Raw genomic sequence first — 19884 nt, forward strand, 5'->3', positions numbered from 1 at the left:
CGGGCCGGGCGGCGGGAGGCACAACAAACATGGCGGCGCCGGCGGCGGCGGGCGGCGGCCGCGGTGCGGGGCGGCGGCGGTGAGTGACGGCCTCTCCCCGCCACCCGCCCCACCGTGAGGGGAGCACGGCGGCAGCGCGGCCCGCACCCCCGCCGGGGCGGTGGCGGTAACCGTGACACGCCTGCCCGGCGGCCGCGGGGCTCCCTGCTGGGGCCTCCCTTTGACGTGAGGGGGACCGGGCGGCGGGGGCGCCTGGCCGGGGCAAGGCTGCGCTCGGCGCCCGGCGCGGAGCGGGTGGGTGGCGGGGCGGGGAGGGCCCGGGGCAGCCGGCGACCGGCGGTTTTCCCGTGGCCGGTGACAGGTGGTGGGGCTCGGCCCGGCCGCCGCCGGCGCTGCCCTTCCCCTTCCCAGGCACAAAACTCCCTGAGAAGCAGCAGGAAGGGCTTGGGTAGAGTTTGCGATCCTTCCTCCTTCGTCACGTTAATTTTCAGTCATTTGCACTGGAAAAGACGAGGCTGGGACAGAGATCCCCCCCCATTTTTTTTCCCTTAATTCCTTAAAAGAAAATGGGATGCATACACATCTCATAGCCATGTTATTTTATTCTCTTATAATTACTGCAGTATGAGTTCTTACTGTGTGTGTTAAACTGCTGGTTTTACTGTGTCTGAATTATTCTCTTTAGCAGAATTCTTCAGGTAAAATACTCCTAATGCCTTTCATCCTAGCCCATCCTATAGCACTTCTTAGACAATAAACTTAGTGCGTATCAGCGCTGTGACTAACGTTAAATCCAACAGTTGCGCCTGTGTAGAAAATGAATAACCAGTATTCAACCCGTCAGTGTACGCAGCTGGAGAAGACGCAGTTGTCTATGCAGAAAATATTTTGTATAAATAGAACTTGAGGGACATCTGGTGCGATCAGCCCATTCGAGTGCGTGAAACACGAGCTGGTCTGCTCAGGTTCTAATAATTAAAACTGCATTTACTAGTTTGCAGTAGCGACGTAGCAAGCATCTCATCTGTATCCTTCTTCCCTGAAAAAGGGAGCTGCTGGTTGTATAGCTGTAAAAAATACCACATAAAATCACAAAGAGTTCTTTTGTGCATACAAATGTAGAGGATTGAAGTGGTTGTTACATTGTGGCAGTTTACTTACATTGATATAAAAAAAGAAAGATGAATATTCTCAAATAGGTGAGGCAGAGAAAGGAGGTTTTATGCAGTTGATTCCCAAAATAATGTCTTTTCCCCAATCAGATTTGAAAAAATTTATGTAATTTTCTTTAAAAAATCGAATGTCATTATAAAAGTAATCGATCAAATAAGTTTTTGTACCTTACACAAAGGGATACACAGATTCTTCTGTGAAAATACGGACCTTTAGCATTGTTTCGTGTTGAACCATTCAACATTTAGAATGGTTTAATTTTAAATTGTTATTTCTTATTATTATAATTTGGTGAAAGTTGCCCTGGTCAGTACTCTACATTACATTGTTGTATATTTCTCTTCCATGTCTTTAATTTATATCTTTGTTTTATTGCAGGAGACACCAACAAATGGAACACAAATTAACTTAAGCCTACAAGAGGCTAGTGACACCTGAAAGAGGGTAGGGAAAATTGATACGTAAAGATGTGTTCAAAACTGACTTAATGGTGATAATAATAATAGGTGAGCACACTTAGCTATGATGTGAAAGAATGTACTCATCTGGATGCTGAAAAATGAACTAACATTTATAAATAACTTTGAACATACAGGAGAATGTGTTTAAATGTGGTCTTGAACTCAGGACTTGAGTTTTTGTAGGTCAGCTAATGTTTTGTGTAGTAGCTATTGGAAAACGAAAAGATATTCTTATTGAAAATGTAGCATTATAGATTATTTCTGATTGTAATCTGCAGGAATAATAATGTGACTGACTCATTGCCCTCTTTCCAACTGAATCCTAAGTTCTGTCTCCAGAAATTCATTGCAAATTGAGACTCTAGATGTTTGTCATTTACAGTGCCAGAAAAGAGCATTACCACTGACCTCTAGTGAATATTTTTATTATCTCAATGCAAAGTAATGAAATGGATTAAGACTTTTATGCAGGATAGGAAACTAGAATTTTGGGAGAACTGTGAAATACTGCTCTCTATAAGGCTTCTTTCCATCTTTGCTGATCAGCAACGTTCAGTTCGTTTCCCAACATTACAGTTGCCATAACTGACCTACCCAACTCTGGAATTTTTTGGAGCTACGTGTTCACCAGAGAAACTATTGAAACAATCAGTGAGACAGAAGTGTCTTTCAGTGAGATACACAAGGAGTAGATGCACTCTTTGTAAAGTTTTTGCTGGAAGTGTAATTGTTTTAATAAAACTTATAGCAGTAGAGTGTTAAAACCTGTCTTTCAAAACATATATATTTTTTCAAGTTTCTTTCTTACAACTCCTGAGGGTTGGGAAGAATAATGGACTTACATTTCCTTTTTTCCTTCCAGGGAAAGTGGAGAAGCTGTGCTCTGTGCTTTCTATCTGACCTGTTGGGAGTACATTTTGGAGCATGTTTGCTACTTAGCAGGGAACTGAAATTCAGGTATGATCCATTTTAAAAAAAAAAAAAAAAAAAAAAAAAAGTGTGGTGGGTTGACCCTGGCTGGATGCCAGGTGCCCACCAAAGCCACTCTATCACTCCCCCTCCTCGGCTGGACGGGGGAGAGAAAATATAATGAAAAGCTTGTGGGTCGAGATAAGGGCAGGGAGAGATCATTCACCAGTTACTGTCACAGGCAAAAAAGACTCTACTTGGGGAAATTAGTTTAATTTATTACCAATCAAACCAGTAAGGTAATGACAAAATGAAAACTAAATCTTAAAACACCTTCCCCCCACTCCTGTCTTCTTCCTGGGCTCTACTTCGCTCCCAATTTCTCTACCTCTTCCCCCCGAGCGGCACAGGATTATGAGGGTTGTGGTCAGTTCATCACACGTTGTTTCTGCCACTCCTTCCTCCTCATGCTCTTCCCCTGTTCCAGCGTGGGTCCCTTCCATGGGGCTCCTCTCTCCACGGGTGCACAGGTCCTGCCAGGAGCCTGCTCCAGTGTGGGCTTCCCACAGGGTCATGGCCTCCTTCGGGCATCCCCCTGCTCCGGCGTGGGGTCCTCCAGGGGCTGCAGGTGGATCTCTGCTCCACCGTGGACTTCCACAGGCTGCAGGGGAACAGCCTGCCTCACCATGGGCTTCTCCACAGGCTGCAGGGGAATCTCTGCTCCCGTGCTTGGAGCACCTCCTCCCCTCCTTCTTCACTGACCTTGGTGTCTGCAGAGTTGTTCCTCTCATGTATTCTCACTCCTCTCTCCGGCTGCAATTGCCGTTGCCCAGAAACTTTTTTTTTTTCCCTTCTTAAATATGTTATGCCAGAGGCACGACCACCATTGCTGATTGGCTTGGCCTTGGCCAGCAGCAGGTCCGTCTTGGAGCTGGCTGGCGTTGACTCTATCAGACACAGGGGAAGCTTCTAGCAGCTCCTCACAGAAGCCACCCGTGTAGCCCCACCGCTACCAAAACCTTGCCATGCAAACCCAGTACAAAAAGGCAAGTTGATTTTGATTATTACATCATTTTATCCAAGTTGATATTGTCCTTATGTTACTGTGGCTGAAAATGGTTTCCCCAGTAATATGTAACTTGGTGATCTTTAATGAGTTAAAAATCATAAAAATAATATTCTTATGGTTGTCAATTTGTGCATTGAGTCGTGCTGTATGATAAAAGTAATCCTTCACCTAAAAAAAAAAAAAAAACACAAACCAAAAACCCCACTAAAAAACCTTATTTTTTATGAATGCATTCAAATTCAGTGACGCTTGTGTTTTGCAAATACTTTTCCTTCTAGGCACAAGAGGTTGTAAACATACAGAGTGAATATGGGTGAAAAGAAGCCAGAACCTTTGGACTTTGTAAAAGATTTTCAGGAATATCTTACACAGCAGACTCACCATGTAAATATGATTTCTGGATCAGTTAGTGGAGACAAGGAAGCAGAGACTCTTCAGGGAGGTAAGCTGATTTCAGTGCTATCAAATTTTATTTTTTTGAGAATGAGTGCACTGTTTACATTCCAGATAGTTATGCAGACTACTACAATTGTATGGAAGCATTTCCGATAGTCGTTTTCACATCACAAAAGATGTGTACGTGTCTTTGTTTTAATGAGGGTATGTTCTTATAGTTCTGTATATTTAAAGACAAAGGGCATAGAGAAGCAAAAGTTATTTGGCATATCCTCACAGCATGATAGATAGTATCCCACTGATTCCTGATTGAAATCTCTGTTGTATTATTCACAGCTGGGACAGAAGGTGATCAGAATGGTCTGGATCACCCTTCTGTTGAAGTTTCACTGGATGAAAACTCAGGAATGTTAGTGGATGGGTTTGAAAGGACATTTGATGGAAAGTTAAAGTGTCGATACTGCAACTATGCCAGCAAAGGAACAGCACGGCTCATAGAGCATATCAGAATTCATACAGGTATGAAATATTCTGCAGTACTTTGCTGTGAGACATTATGGTATTAACATTATGATTTGCACGTGAGGAGTTAGCATCTTCAAGCGGTGTGATAGTTCTTAGAGTTACTCAACAATTAGAACTGGTTTTGGGGTTTTTTAATAGTTTTTTTTAAAAGGTGTGCCATGTACCTATTTAAATTATGCAAATTCCTACTTATATTTATTATTGCAGACTAGTGAATTTGAAGTAACTATATATGGGAGTAAAGTTGAGCATGAAAGCATCAGTGTAAATGGAAGGGCCCTAAATGTAACTTTTAGTTTTTCCTTGCTAATCAGAAAAGTGAATGCCACATTGGGATTTATAGGGGCTTTTCTTCCTCTGTTGTTTAGCTATGAAAATATACCTGTTTTGCATAACATCCTAGCTGTGGAAGTACAAAACATAGTAATAAGAATAAACTTTTCTTATTGGTAGAATATTCAGATGTGAGGGCATATCATCAAATAGGTGACTAATAACAGTAATGAAAAGAAAAAAATACTTACTGGGGCTTGCTTAAGAGCATTTGCCACTGTTGGGTTTATAAAAGTGAAAAGCAAAACTTGCAGTAAAGGTTAGAATATCCTGAACTGTTCACGAAGTCAGCTCCGACTTCACAGAATCATAGAATCATTAAGGTTGGAAAAGACACTTAAGATCATCAAGTCCAACCGTTAACCTAAACCTCTCCTTCTCTTGATGCTTCCATCTGATGTCCTTGTCTCAGGGATGGTAGGGAGTGGCTCCACCAGTCTATCTCCCTCTCGCACTCCCTGATACTTCTCAGTGTTGCTACTACTTCTTTCAGCTCTGCCACCATGCTGAGCAGATCCTCCACCTGCTCACACCTCATGCAGGTGTTGTCTCGGGAGCCCTCCGTCACTAGAGCAAGGCTCTGGCACTCCCTGCAGCCAGAGACCTGGGTGGCTGCATGTTTTAGTGGGAGCTCCATCTGCGTCACCACATCCCTTCTTAAGGCTCTGCAGAGGGACCTGGCCAGGCTGGGTCGATGGGCCCGGGCCAACTGTGGGAGGGTCAACAAGGCTTGGTGCTGGGTCCTGCCGTTGGGGCACAACAACCCCAGGCACTGCTGCAGGCATGGGGAGGAGCGACTGGGAGCTGCCCGGCGGGAAAGGGCCTGGGGGTGTTGGTTGACAGCCGGCTGAATATGAGCCAGCAGTGTGCTCAGGTGGCCAAGAGGGCCGATGGCACCCTGGCTTGTATCAGCAATGGTGTGGCCAGCAGGACCAGAGAAGTGATCGTCCCCCTGTGCTGGGCACTGGTGAGGCCGCCCCTCGAATGCTGTGCTCAGCGCTGGGCCCCGCACCCCAAGGCGGCCATGGAGGGGCTGGAGCGTGGCCAGAGCAGGGCAGCGAGGCTGGGGCAGGGGCTGGAGCACAAGGCTGGGGAGGAGCGGCTGGGGGGGCTCAGCCTGGAAAAGAGGAGGCTGAGGGGAGACCTTATTGCTCTCTACAACTGCCTGACGGGAGGTTGTAGGGAGGTGGGGGTAGGTCTCTTCTCCCAAGTAACAAGCGATGGGACAAGAGGAAACGGCCTCAAGTTGCACCAGGGGAGGTTTAGGTTGGATATTAGGAAGAATTTCTTTGCCGAAAGGGCTGTCAGGCCCTGGCCCAGGCTGCCCAGGGAAGTGGTTGAGACCCCATGCCTGGAGGTATTTAAAAGACGGGTAGATGTGGTGCTTCGGGACATGGTTTAATGGTAGATGTGGCAGTGCTTGGTTAACGGTTGGACTTGATGATCTTAAAGGTCTTTTCCAACCTAAACGATTCTGTGATTCTGTTCTTGGCAAATGAGAGAAAACAAAATGAAAGGTCCTCGTGAATTCCGACTTCGGTGCCTGCTGAGTATGTTACACTGATACAGAAGACTTTATGGCTGTTAACTAGAGTAATAAGAAAAAAAAAAATTGTATTCTGTAAAAAATGGAAGTTTTTACAGGTTTCCAGTTTGGTATGGACTGTCCCAAAACTTTTAAGTGTATCATTTCAGTGGTCTTGTGTAGGTGGCATTCTGAGACTCGCTTTGAAGGAAACACGTGGTTGTAACTTGGATGCAATTGTAGCTCTCTTCAGGTACAGTTACTGGTAGTCAGATTCTCACTTTGCCGTGAACCATTCCTTCTACACAGTAACTCCCAGGATGTATTTTGGGGAAGTCAGTGCTCCTTGCGCTGGCCCTGCAGTGTTGGCTTGTTTTGACAAGGCGTAATGGGATAGAAAATGGCAACCAACTCAAAATCAGAGTTCTGATATTCAGGCTCTGAAGATCTTGTAAATTCTTTTCTGGTGCTACCGTGAGCTACCTCTGTGTGTAGCTGTCGCTGTTGTCAGATTCCCAGTGGAAATTTTGTGTAGTTCCGATAGTGGATAAAATACTGTAGCTTGCGTGCCTGCATTTGACGCAGAGTTAATGCTATGGCTTGCTGCAGATCTGCAAAGCACGAATGTGTTTTGGAGCATATTTTTGGTCTAGTTTTTCATAAAGCTGTTACAGCTTCACCTACCATTTGTCTCGTATGGTATGTGGACAGCAAGACATGTTTTTCTTTCAACAGCTTTATTCTCTGGAGTTCTGTTTCTGAGCTTGTGAAATGAGGGTCATGTAGCGGGAGAAACTGTACTGCAGACTTACACCGTTCACTGTAGCACTTTAGGATGACTTTTAAATGGTACTTAAAGACGTAGAATTAACATCAACTTTGAAATGTCATGTCTTTTCAGTAGCATATAGCTGTTGCCATCTAAAAACTTGCATCCCCAAGCCCACAGTTGCTACTGGCCAGTTGTCAACATGAGCAGATGGACTGCTAGAGCTGTGATGGGAACCATAAATTGCTCCTAGAAGATGTTGGTACTGTGTGCTTGCTGATTCTTGAGATGTTTTTGATGGCTTTGGTGTGTGTGGGGTTCGTCAGACAGAATGACTGAAATAATGTGTTGTTACTTAATATCAAATGTCATAAATTTTGAACATACTAGAGAGCGAAAATCAAATCTTCCTTCTTTAAGTATCGAACTGTGGGTATTGGTATAGTGTCAGCATTCCTTCTCTTACTCTAGGAAGTTGCCTACCTTTTGTATACTCTCAGATCTTAGGTTAACAGTTCCTTTGTGTTTTCAGAATGCTTTCTTATCCTGCTGCTACTTTAGGGAGTAGATGTCACTAAGTGGTTAGAGGTAGCAGAATGATACTTGCTGCTGATTATGAGCATTTCAGCATGGTTGTCACATAATATATACAAAAGCAAGAAAGATTCCAACCAAAAATTGGCATGCTGAGAAATGTCCTCAAAAATCTCTGACCCAGTGGTCATTATTCAGAAGCAAACATTTCTCCTTTGCCTTTTTACAATACATTTAATATCCTTAATTTTAATACAGCATTGCATCTGTCCCGATGGCATTTGCTATTACCTTAATGGCTCTTCAGAAAGCCCTGCTTTGTTTCTTTGTACAGAGACAGGGGACTCCAGAACAGGGACGGGGTTGGTGTTTGGTTTGCTTTTCTTGTTTTTTTGGGCTTTTTTTTTTTCATTTAAGGGCAAGGAGATCCAGGACCTGAGTGTAGTTTTGCTCAGAAGCCTGGTAGGGAAGCGTGGCAAAGGGCCAGGAGATGGATTGCATGGACTACGAAGGCTCAGAGTGACTGACTCAGCCTTAAAATAGGGAAGTGATAGCTGACTCGTAGCCTCAGAGCAATTTAAGTAAATAGATAATGCACCATGGATAACATGCAAGTGTAGCAAGGTATCTGCCAAAGTAATTATGACCCAGGCATGATCACGCAACCATTATTAAGTGCAACTTACTGCAGAATTCATTTCATGCTGAGTCTGACAGCAGTATAATTAGTAGTTCACCAGCTGTGTTGTATTAAGGGCGTGCAACATGACACAAATCTTTATCTCTGTGTAACCAGTTTAGAATGAAATAAGACCATGCAGATTGTCAAGTTCTTTGTGAATGCAGGGAGTTTGTCAGTCTTTTTACATCGTTGTTTGTACCAAATCTCCAGATCTTTACACACACATATATATCTGAATACATATATGTGCTTATGGAGAAATCATGGGTTCATTTGGTGCAAATAAGGTACTTAGAGGCAGCACAAAAATTGCTTGCTTTCTTCTTGAAGAGCCAGTGATGTAGGGGGAAAAAAAAATAATCTTCTATCCAGTATCCCAGGTTGTGATTCCAAACTGTGGGATGCTCAACGTGGGAAGGGCTTTCTGTGTCAGTCGCATGCCATCTTACGGGGCCTGTACAGTGCTTGCAGTGTAATAGTGGCCCTTGATCCATTCAGATCTCTGGGTTTTACCGTCGTTCTAGATGGATTTTGAAAGCCACAACACAGATGTATTGCCCTGTATTTAAAATCGTAGAAAATGCTTCAAAAAAACCCATAAAGGCTGAAGAGAAGGAGCCCGCTCACAGTTTTTTTGGCATTTGTTGTGCTGTGTGGCAAGAGAATCAGTTGCACAACAGTGATTTAGAAATTGACCTGGCATTCTAGAGAGGAAGATGTTTCATTTCAGCACCTGAAAATGCATTAAATCCCTTAGGCATTTCTAACATTGCAGACCTGGATCTGAAAACTCCTAAAAGATCAGTCTATGAAAGGAAAATCAAAAGTCCCAGAGTATGTTACAAATGTGTTGGCCTGTAATTATGTTTGAAAGTTTTCTAAGTACTTTTAGAAGTGTTAATGTGAATATCTCTAAATATCATTTAATAGAAGAGCAAAGTTCTACCTATCAGAAAGGAGAATATCTGGCACTGTCATGTCTGAGAGAGCACACAGCTGTCCAGAGATTAGCTGGCTTTTGTTTTCTTTAATAACTCTTCAGCCACAGGATCCTTTTTCAAAATTCAATTCTTGAGTGGATGCATGTGCACATAGGTTATTTAGAAACATCCAGCATGTTTAAAAGTAGGAATGTTTGGAAGATACTGAAAGGATACCCTCCCTCAACGTTTAAACACAGTTGTCATTAAGAATGATTACATTTTGGTGGTACGGACGTTCCTGTAGCCAACTGTCTATGTGCTTTACAGGTGAGGTACAGTTTGGATCCAGTTAAGAGCACCACACAAACATCATTGCGTTCAGTCCTTGGCATCATTGCTGCAATTCCTAGTCAGGTTATCTGTTATGCTAATTCTGGTCACATTTTTTTCTTATGCTTACTGTCACTTGGCTGAAGCAGAGATGTCTAAGTTTACTCCGCTCTTCCACCAAATACCCAGCTAAACTCAAGACTAGCAGTGACTCTGAAGCCGAACCGTTTGATCAGGAGCTCCCAGTTATCTACTTTCTGTTCCATGAAAAGCCTTTTTCAAGCAGTCTGAGATGCTGTAGTATAATCTATTTTAATTTTCCAGGTGAGAAGCCGCACAGATGCCATTTGTGTCCCTTTGCATCAGCTTACGAACGTCACCTAGAAGCTCACATGCGCTCGCATACTGGTGAAAAACCATACAAATGTGAATTTTGTTCCTTTCGCTGCAGTGACAGAAGCAACTTATCTCACCACCGCAGGCGCAAACATAAAATGGTGCCTATCAAGGGTACAAGGTCTTCCCTAAGCAGCAAGAAAATGTGGGGGGGTTTGCAGAAGAAGACCAGCAATTTGGGGTACAGCAGAAGAGCATTAATTAATTTGAGTCCACCTTCCATGGTGGTTCAGAAACCAGACTACCTTAATGATTTCACTCATGAAATCCCAAATATCCAGACTGAAGCGTATGAGAGCATGACAAAAACAACCCAGAGCAGTGGGTTGCCAAGAGATCCACAAGACCTCATGGTAGATAATCCTTTAAACCAGCTCTCTACGTTAGCCGGACAGTTATCTAGCTTGCCACCTGAAAACCAAAATCCAGCCTCTCCTGACGTTGTTTCCTGTCAAGATGAAAAGCCTTTCATGATACAGCAGCCTGCTGCACCTGCAGTAGTTTCAGCTGTGTCAGCAAATATTCCTCAAAGTTCATCTCCAACCAGCCCAGATCCTCGGCCTACACACAATCAGAGGAACTATAGTCCCGTGGCAGGTCCCAGCAGTGATCGCAGTGCCCACACCAGTACTCCCAGCATAAGTAACAGTCAACCAAGTACTCCAGCTCCAACCCTTCCGGTTCAGGACCCTCAGCTTCTGCATCACTGCCAACACTGTGACATGTACTTTGCGGACAATATCCTTTATACTATTCACATGGGATGTCATGGATTTGAAAATCCTTTTCAGTGCAACATATGTGGGTGTAAGTGTAAAAATAAGTATGACTTTGCTTGCCATTTTGCAAGAGGCCAACATAGTCAACATTGACTGAGAACATGCTTTCATTTAGTTTTTTAACGTATTACAGTATATTTTTCATACTCGCTGAAGGTAAAGCTTGCACATTCCCATAAGGAATCTTCACATTAATCAATTCGACAAAGGAGGCAAATTTATTTCTATGTTGTCGTAAAACTTGCCAGGGAAATTTTGTAGAAGATGTGGTTGATATTTTATATGTAGCCTTTCAAAAAAGCTGAGGGAGTGCTATAAGAATTGGAATGCATTTACAGGTTTTGGTTGCTAAATTTAAGTCGCTTGCACTTAATCCCAATAAACATTCTGCAAATGTAGAAGCAGAGCGTGTGTCCTGAAACATAGGATGCAATTACCATACTATTTACTAGGCAAGAAAAAATATATTAACCATAAAATAGGAAAGGTTAATGCAATGACACACGTGGTTACTCTGGAGACATACTTGTCCTTAAAAACTTAGCTACTACTCCAAACTGGAAAAACAAACAGAAGCAACTTTCACATACAAATTAAATTGGATGTAAAACTTGCTTTAATCTGATGAAGGTTAATAAGTTTTTGCTTAGTATAGTCTAAACTCTTCATGCTCGGGCTGAAACACTAATTTAATTATTATTTTTAAAACTCGTCACAAAACTAGAAGATAACAGGTTATTGTGAATGAAACTCTGGTAGAAAAAAGGAAAGAGTTAGAAGCTTGTCATTCACTAGTTATACAAAGGAAAAATTAAATGTGACACCTTATTTTAAAGTACACTTAGGAAAATTTTACATGTCATTCTTTTTAAAAGGAGGTAATTTTTAAACAGTCATAATAAAGAGCTTGTAGAACTAATATATATTCCGTGAGATTTTTAACTGCCTTAAACTAATTTGTACAGATACTTAAAATTTGCACAATTAGACTTCTGTCTTGCTGACAGAAGTTCTAATAGAAACAAACAAGAGGTTTACAAATTAAAAATCATTTGTTCAGTTTTCTCTCGGGCCAAGCTACAACTGATAGGTTGCCTGTATGTTTGAAAGTTGTATACTCTAGTTTATCGTAAGCTTCAGCTAACTTGGAAGTCAGTTTGTCTTGTCCCCTCCCCCAGATTTGTTGTCCGTTTGGTGTGCTAGAAATAAGGGGAAGGGCTTCTGGGTTTTCTGAACTGTTAATGTAGTAGGCAAAGGGACAATGGCTGACAACATTTGAAGTCATTGTGATTAATATGGTAGGTGGCAAATGGTAACTAAAGATGTACATGAAGTCCATTGCACGTGTTTATTTTTTTTAATACTGTACATCTTACTTTAGAAGCACCTAGGCTAACGGACAGGCACTTTAATATAAACCTAAATAAAACATCCTAGCAAAATGAATAAAAGCTCTTAATATGCTACACAGGAATTTGTAATGTTTCAAAGAAGTGAAGAACTGTTACTTTTCCCATATTTAGACATGCACTTTTACCTTAGTTTGTCTCACTTGAGACAAGTTAAAGCTTCCCTTATATATTCCCCTTTTACTATCAGCAAAACATGGCAGCAAATATGTTTTGTTAAAAGCAGGAAGATTTTATTAATGTTCTGCCAGTCAGAGGTTGGAATCTGAATAGCAAATGTGTGGCTTACTCAAATTTATGTTGTTATGGGAGCTAAAGCTTCCTGAAGCCAACGGAAAAACTTACAATGACTTCAGTGTAAGATCAATGTAGGAAAAACCACCCTTCTGAGAATTTTAGCTTTAGAAGTAATTTTGACTTTAATGAATTAGAAATTTGGGAACCGAATATGTTTCTCTCTACCTAACTTACCTACTGTTGAATTTTCTGTGCTTAGGTAACCAGTTGAAGGAACTGGATCCTTGGCTGCACGTAGTCTTGTAGTAATGAGGTCAAAAATATGCCATTGAAGTATTTCCAATGTAGTGAAGATGAATGATGACACACTGTCACTTCTAAAAATGTTTTTGGTTTCAGGCCTGGTTCAAAATCCATTACAGTGGATTTGTAAAAGAGAATGTAATTTCCATTTTTCATAATGACACTCTTTATAATTCCAGAATATCTCTTTGTTGCTTTATACTTTTAAAATTTATTTTATAAGCAGAACTGCAACTCTGTATGCATAACCATACAGAGTCCTTTGTTTTAAGGACTAAAAGTTGATTGAACTGGAATCCAGTTGGAAGTTACCGCTCCTGTACAGGTTTTGTAACATGACGCTTCCAGTCAAAGAATAATGTAGAAATGATAGCTCTCTTTTGATCACACATTGACACGTTCTAAAATCTACATTTGGCTAAAATACGATATTAGAACTACAAACGTTACTGTTAAAGATCATTACAATTAGTAATTTATAGAAGTCATTTTCCTTGCCTTTTGATAGATGATGTAAACTTCTATTCCGAGGCTCTAGCAACTCCAAGGCAACTTCTGAAACAGTGGTGCTCCAAGGAGCACCTTCCAGCGCCAAATGATGCCAAGGTTGCCTTGGTTTGCGGCTCCAGCCTTTCTCCCCCTTAGTATCAGTAGGGAGATTAACTCCCGTGTGCACAAATGTTTGAGATTTCATCCTTCCATTCCATTGACGTGGTTTCTGATCCATTAGGACTTTCATTGGCAGTGCCTGTAAACATTACAGGCTTTTCTTTCTGTGTCAGCTCGTGATTTGGCGATTTAGAAGAATGGCTTCTGAACCGTGATGCCCCTGAATGAAATTTTAGATAGGAGAAATAGTTAGGTCACTAATAGAGGTAACCGGTAGCAAGAGGAAGCCTGGATGATCTTACTGAAAAGGGGCCCTCATTTAGGAGGGGCTCCTCTGGTGCGAGGGAACGTATGTTCTTAATAACAGAACTCAGTATGAAAAAAATACCTAACCCCAAACCTTGCAAATTGTTGTTTGGAAGTATTTTAATATTGACTTAATATCATTGTTTCTGCTTCGAAATCCCTAAGGAAAAGAAAATTAGCTTGAACATCTATGAACTGTTCGACAATGATAAAACTATTTTTCCTTCTTTCCTTGTACAAGCTCCTGTTCGCAGGGGGGTTCTTAGGCAGCAGCAAGCTTCGGCGTTCATCCCTTGGTTCTGCAACCAGATCTGTGGGGTGAATCCCTGCTGACGTCCGGGTCCTTCGCAGAGGGTCGCCCTCTGGACAAGGACTCTGAATTTTTCAACATAATACTGTGTGTTCAGTTGTGCCAAACAGTATGCTGACTACATCTTTTTCCTTCTGCCTACGGAGTAGGTTTGGAAGGTGTATTTTCCTATTAGTTTTTCATAATTCTGTATGTACTATTTACTATAATTTAAAGACCAGAATTAGTACTGGAAAATTATTTGAGAGTGTGATCCTGACGATTCCCTTGCACAAGCAGGCCTTACTCAGAGTCAGTGAGGGGTACTTGTCAGGAATTGTGGGATCGAGTCCTGGGTTAGGACTTTTCATATTGAGTTCTCCATGTGCTACACTGCACTAACTTGGTTTTTCTAAAAAACCAAACCCTTATATTATAAGGTGATGATGAGCATTTTAACTGGTATTAACAGGGAAGTTTGGGAATGAGCTGAAATTTTTCCATAGCTTGACTCTGTTAAGTTCTGTAGTTGCAAAACATTAACTTTGTGGGTTTGTTTGTTTTTATTGTAATAGATTATTTTAGAGATTTGTTGACATTTTTAACATGCACTATTTATAGTACTCTTAATACAGACTTATTTTTTTGAGACTGAATATTCCAATGAACATGCAAATACTAGACTGAAGATCTTGGTAGATTATCTCAGTACTTAAACCAACTGTGAAGCAGCTAATAGGGAAAAATAGTTGTTTTTTCACAGATACAATGTTTAGATGAAGAGGATTTTGACATAAAATGTTGATTGGCATTTTAACATAAAACTCAGTGCTGGAAGACACGTTCCAACGGCGTTTCCTAGCAAAATGATCTGTTACTATTTGTTTTGTTCCAGAATGTTTGAGAGGTTTGCTTGTTTGCTTTTTGTTTCTTTCTGACGAAGGGAATGTAATTTAGAAGTCTTCACTGGCAAGTTTTCTATTAATTTTAAGCTTCTTTGAAAATCTACAGCAAATGGATGTTCTGCTGCAGGAAATCTATTCCCTGCTGAAGCATTTTTCATTGAGCAATCTTTGTGTATGTGCTTCTAAGTACCTGCTTTGTTAATAATATGTATTTCAGTGTAAAGAGCATATTTTGTATGCAAAAATGAAACCTGTTAGAGTTGTAAAATAAATTTTATTGTGTAGTGAATGTTTTCGGATGAGAAGGTTAATTCTGAAATGACTATATCTAGTGTAGTTCATGTTGTGGAGCTTTGCTTTTGTAAGATATGAATAAAATAACACTTTCTAATTAAGTCATGTTAATTCTACTTAATTACATATGCTTCGACAGCTGGAACTGATGAACTCATGATATGGTATGGAGGTAAGCTTACCTTTTGGGTAAGCAAGGAACAGTGCATTTGCGTTTCAGTCTGCTTAAGTTGAAAATGCTTAATTTTAGTGCTGAACCAGGACACTCTTTAACTTCTTTCCACTCTTAATCTTGCACATTTGGTCGTTGTCTTTGTTTCCTCGTATTCCTATTTCCTTACCAAGAATGCTCGTATGTCTGAAATCAGAGTTTTTATCGTGGTAAGGTGGCTGGCACTGCATATGGAACTGCTGTGTAGGTTGTTAGAAGGCAGCACCAAATGTTAAGTTCCTTTGGACACTGGAGTTAATCCTACACGTGTGCATATCTGCATGCAGCTCTCAAGAGCCTTAATTTAGGTGCATCTCAAATTTCTTGTTCTTTGCAAAGTTTCTGTCAGGGAAACAAGCGGAGAAGGCAAGAGCCTGATCTAAAAAAAGGGACTTAGGAAACTGAAGTGGGAACTTGGATTAAACTTAGGTGCTGACATCCTGACTTTGGATGCTGCAGTACGTTGTTAACCCACTTCAGGCTTGAAGTGCCGAACTCCGTCTCACTTCTTGTTTTCCTACCTTCCCAGGCACGTGTTCTCTGGAAATGCTCAGCTACCCATCTGGCAGAGCAGAGCAGGTCACCATCCCAGGCGCTCTTCAAAACCTCAGCTGGCGGAGGCTCCGGGAAAGCTGATCCCGCTCGAAGTTAGTCCCGCTGTAAGCAGGAAACAGGACTAGGCGACTTCGAGGTGTTCCTCCCAGACTAACTTTTCCTATGCTTCTGTGAAATTTAAAATCTAAGGATGGTTTGTTGTTGGCTTGATCTTCAAAGTCAAACACAGTACGCCAGACTGTATTTCTCTTCCGTAATATGAGGAGAGGAGTTACGAGAGGGCATGAGCCTCCAGAGAAGGCAGCAGTACCTCTCAGCTGTCTTCAGCTGTGCTGCTGAAAGAATACTGCATTTTAAACACCCTGGACTCTTAAAAAACACCAACATTCTCTATGTCATTATTTTAAAATATATTTATTAACTACATTGGTTGCCTCATGTTGGAATGAAGAAATGACACTTGTAGCAGGGTCAGAATATTGATTTTGTACGCAAATTTGGTTTTCCAAATTATTTCCTTGCCGCAAGTCTTCCAAAAATTCTGCTTTGAGTTTGTTGAGTTCTTCTGCCAGGCTCTTCATCTCAGTCGGGAGTACATTTTTATCTAAAAGAAAATTAAAGCTCAACTTTTAACTTCATGTTTAAAGACAAAATTTACAGACTTTGACTCGCATTCTACTAACAGCTTTGACCAGCCTTCTGAAGGAGGTTGCCTCAGTCACACCTGCAGGGTTGGGATTCCTTAACAATTTGCCCCGAGGGAATTGCACGGGTTTAGTGTTACGTTGCAGGCTAGCACCGGGAACACGCTACGCGTACCTTTTGCATCCTTCATTGTCTGGGAGATGATGCGTCTGCACATCTGATCGGCCTGATGGACAGCACTAGCTGCACAGATTGCTCGATCTGCTTCCTGTCCAGGGTGACCAACAGAAAGGGAGAACACGTGCAAACACGTTAAATTTGATTTAGACTGCCATCACCTTTTGAAGTACGCTTTGAAAACAAGGAACACGGTAGCAGCAGCTCAGTGGCTGGCGCAGCACGGACCTGCTCCTTTGGATTCGGAGGCAGGTATGTGTGCCTGCGTGCCTGCCAGAGGCAGGCGTCTGCGACATTAGGAAGCGAACATGATTTTCCTCAGTGCGATGTGAGAGCTCCAAAAGCCATTCTTTTTACTACTGTAGAACATGTAACAGCATTCATAAAGGCAGTTCAGTGGTTTAACTTAATAAGGTGACAGAAGTACCCATTTCAAATAGGATTAACTTTTCTACGTATGCTTTTGCAATCAAGAAATGCGCTAGCTATTTCTCAATTTCTGTCATCACAGGTGTTCTGAATCCAGTTCAGGAATAACTTAACTCATTCACCATCGGCTGAAAGAGCTGTGACTGCAAAGACAAGCAGCGCTACCTTTTGTTCAGTGTTCTCCTCGTTTTGCTTCACTGGATTTTCCAAAGCAGTGGCCAGCAAACTAATTATCTGCTCACTAGGGAAACAAACAAAAGAGTAAACCACATTAATCAAACAAGTTTCACTGAGGATTTTTCTTTCATTTTGTAATGACACCTCATCACAGAAAAAAAAGCAAGTTTGCAGTTAAATTTATGAGGTAATCAATGAACTAATCTTTATACAGCAAGTTAGATGAAAACCAATTACAACTAAAACTACAGCCAATTATTTCCAGTCTTATTATTTCAGATAATTTACATGAATTTTCAACAACAGTTTAAAAGTGCAGTTAGGTTTGATGCTAACTCTGCAAAGAATGATGGCGGTGAGTTCCCAACAACCGGCACATATCGTGTGTTACAAGCTTCCTAAAATCACCACGTGGAATACTTTTTACGTGCTGTTTACATACAGTCAAAAGCTTCTACTTGCCCGTTTATGAAAACAGTACTTATTGAAAACCCTAGCGTCAATACAGTAGCATACTTATCCTCTGGCGTGCAATCAAAACTTTTCAGAATGAGGCTGTTCCGTTCCCAAGCATTTTTCTTGAGATCTGGCATTTCTATTTTTCCTGCCATTAAACATATTGTCTCGTCAGGTAACGGATGGCTTCGGAGACGATTTCTCTGCAAGCAGCATTCGAGTGGACACTCTAAAAACAACTGGCAGAAGCTCAGGGAATCTAAAAGAACATTAACAGACAATTTTACCTTTAAACTGTTGAGGTAATAATTTCTGAGAGCAACATGCACGAGAGAGGCTTTACATGAATGAGTAACTTCTACACTAGTTCTGAGCCTGAAAAGAATACCAATCTAAGAATACAACCAATTTTACCTTCAAGGCTGCTCAAGTAGTAATTTCTGAGATCAACATACATAAGAAAGGCTTTAAGTGACCTAGCAACTTTTAATAATACAGCAATAAAGTTAAGTTGGTGGTTACTGTACAGCAGGAATCTAGCAATTAAGAGTAACAGATGTTCCACAAGAGTACTTCAAGGCAGTTAAGGAAAACTGAATTTCCTACGAAGCCGAAAACGTTCTTACGCGTAGGAGCAAAGAGTATTTACATTTGCGAGCCAGCCGGTACACCTCGTGTCTCATGCTCTGATAATAAAAGTTGTCATCCAAGATGAGGTAGAGCGGCCCGGGCGCGGCGGGACGTCCCGCCGAGGAGAGCAGCCCCTGCCCGCGGCAGCAGGCCAGGAACCGCCCCCAGGCCGGCTGCGGGGCGGCGGCGGCCAGCGGCTCGCCGGTGAGCAGGGCCCGCAGGAAGCGCTCCAGGCACTGCAGCAGCTCTCGCCGGCTCCGTTTCCAGCGGGGCAGCTGCGGAGGAAGGCAGCGGAGGGGTGAGCGCCCGCGCCCCCAGCCCGCCCCGCCCCGGCTCCCGCCCGCGGCCGCGGGGAGGCCCCGCCGGAGGGAGGCGCCGCGCCGCTGAGCGCCGCGCCTCGGCTGCCCAATGAGCGGCAGGGGGAGAAGCCGCACTGACCAATGGCGACGGCCCCGCCGGCCCCGCCCCCGGCTCGCGCGGGAGGAAGGCCTCCGGCGGGATGAGCTCGTCGTAGCTGAGGAGGGCGCAGGCCCAGCCCGGGCGCCGGGGCAGGCGGCGGCGCAGGGCGCGGGCCAGGGTGGACTTGCCGGCCGCCGGCAGCCCGCACAGCACGCACAGCCCCACCCGGGCGCGCCCGCCGCCGCCCTGCTGCTCCTCCGCCGCCGCCGCCGCCAGCGCCGCCGGGAGCCCGCCCGCCCGCCGCTCCGGCCGCTGCCGCCGCTGCTCTGCGCATGCGCGGGGCCGTGGCGGCGGGCGGGGCGCGGAGCTGCCGTCCTGTCAGCGGCGGGAGTCCGGCCCGGTGCCTGAAACGCCCCGTTCTACTCCGTTTTCTTTTGGTAATAAATTCAGTAACACACCTTAGCGAACCCAGAAACGTCGGACGGCCGAGCGAGCCCCGGCGGGCCCAGCGGCGGGTTCTTCTGAGGGTCATAAAATCAAGATGCTACAAAGTGTGCCGACACTGATGATCTATGTTAAATTGTATTATTGTAATATGCTTGTTAATAAGGTCTAAATGACAGGAACATTTAACTGATAATAACAATTTCAGATTCTAAGGAATTAAGACAGACAACAGTTCCTCAGGAGACGCTCCTTGCCGGTGCAGTATATTTTGGGTTCTTTTGTCCAGCTCTTTTCTGAAATGACCATCTAAGGGATTAGAAATATTTTCTTGGCGAGGTGATTCCATCGTTTATTCAACTCTTTTTGCTAGTTCATATTCCCAAAGTTTGCATGTGAAGAGGGCCAGTGTGTGATGTACTCTCCGACGTACCGGTCGATCGGTATCCACAGCTTTGTTCTTGCCCGTGGGCTTTTCTTGGCGTAGCAGCTGCTTTTCCACTAGCTGCCGTTTTGACAAACTATGTAACATCATACACGTTCTTTTAAATCGGTACCGTTTTCTAATTGTCACATTTAGAATGATGCAAGTTATCTGTTTCTTT

At 43.0% G+C, this 19884-nt stretch overlaps 2 protein-coding genes across 9 annotated transcripts; one reads left to right on the forward strand and one right to left on the reverse strand.

Moving 5' to 3' along the window:
• Positions 1–2: 2 nt before the first annotated feature.
• On the forward strand, positions 3–16003 carry IKZF5 (IKAROS family zinc finger 5; the record flags this gene model as incomplete). 8 transcript variants are annotated; one of them, XM_082309972.1, is made up of 9 exons in its annotated part: positions 7–79; positions 845–965; positions 1552–1617; positions 2497–2591; positions 3416–3589; positions 3891–4054; positions 4345–4527; positions 9954–10832; positions 15897–16003. In XM_082309972.1, exons 6-9 carry the CDS (start codon positions 3922–3924, stop codon positions 16001–16003), a joined length of 1302 nt encoding a protein of 433 aa, XP_082166098.1. In that variant the 5' UTR covers positions 7–79; positions 845–965; positions 1552–1617; positions 2497–2591; positions 3416–3589; positions 3891–3921. The 8 variants fall into 8 exon arrangements, with proteins under 8 accessions (XP_082166100.1, XP_082166099.1, XP_082166098.1 ...); XM_082309971.1 differs by having other exon boundaries at positions 10–79; positions 801–965; positions 1552–1679; XM_082309970.1 differs by having other exon boundaries at positions 10–79; positions 801–965.
• Positions 16004–16308: 305 nt separating this feature from the next.
• On the reverse strand, positions 16309–19814 carry PSTK (phosphoseryl-tRNA kinase; the record flags this gene model as incomplete). Its single annotated transcript, XM_082308725.1, has 7 exons — positions 16309–16526; positions 16742–16835; positions 17339–17414; positions 17867–18065; positions 18456–18711; positions 18875–19210; positions 19713–19814. 7 exons carry the CDS (start codon positions 19812–19814, stop codon positions 16321–16323), a joined length of 1269 nt encoding a protein of 422 aa, XP_082164851.1. The 3' UTR covers positions 16309–16320.
• Between the last annotated feature and the right edge of the window lie 70 nt (positions 19815–19884).

This window comes from Platalea leucorodia (assembly GCF_965183815.1).
Source record: "Platalea leucorodia genome assembly, chromosome: 4".
Taxonomy (NCBI): Eukaryota; Metazoa; Chordata; class Aves; order Pelecaniformes; family Threskiornithidae; genus Platalea; species Platalea leucorodia.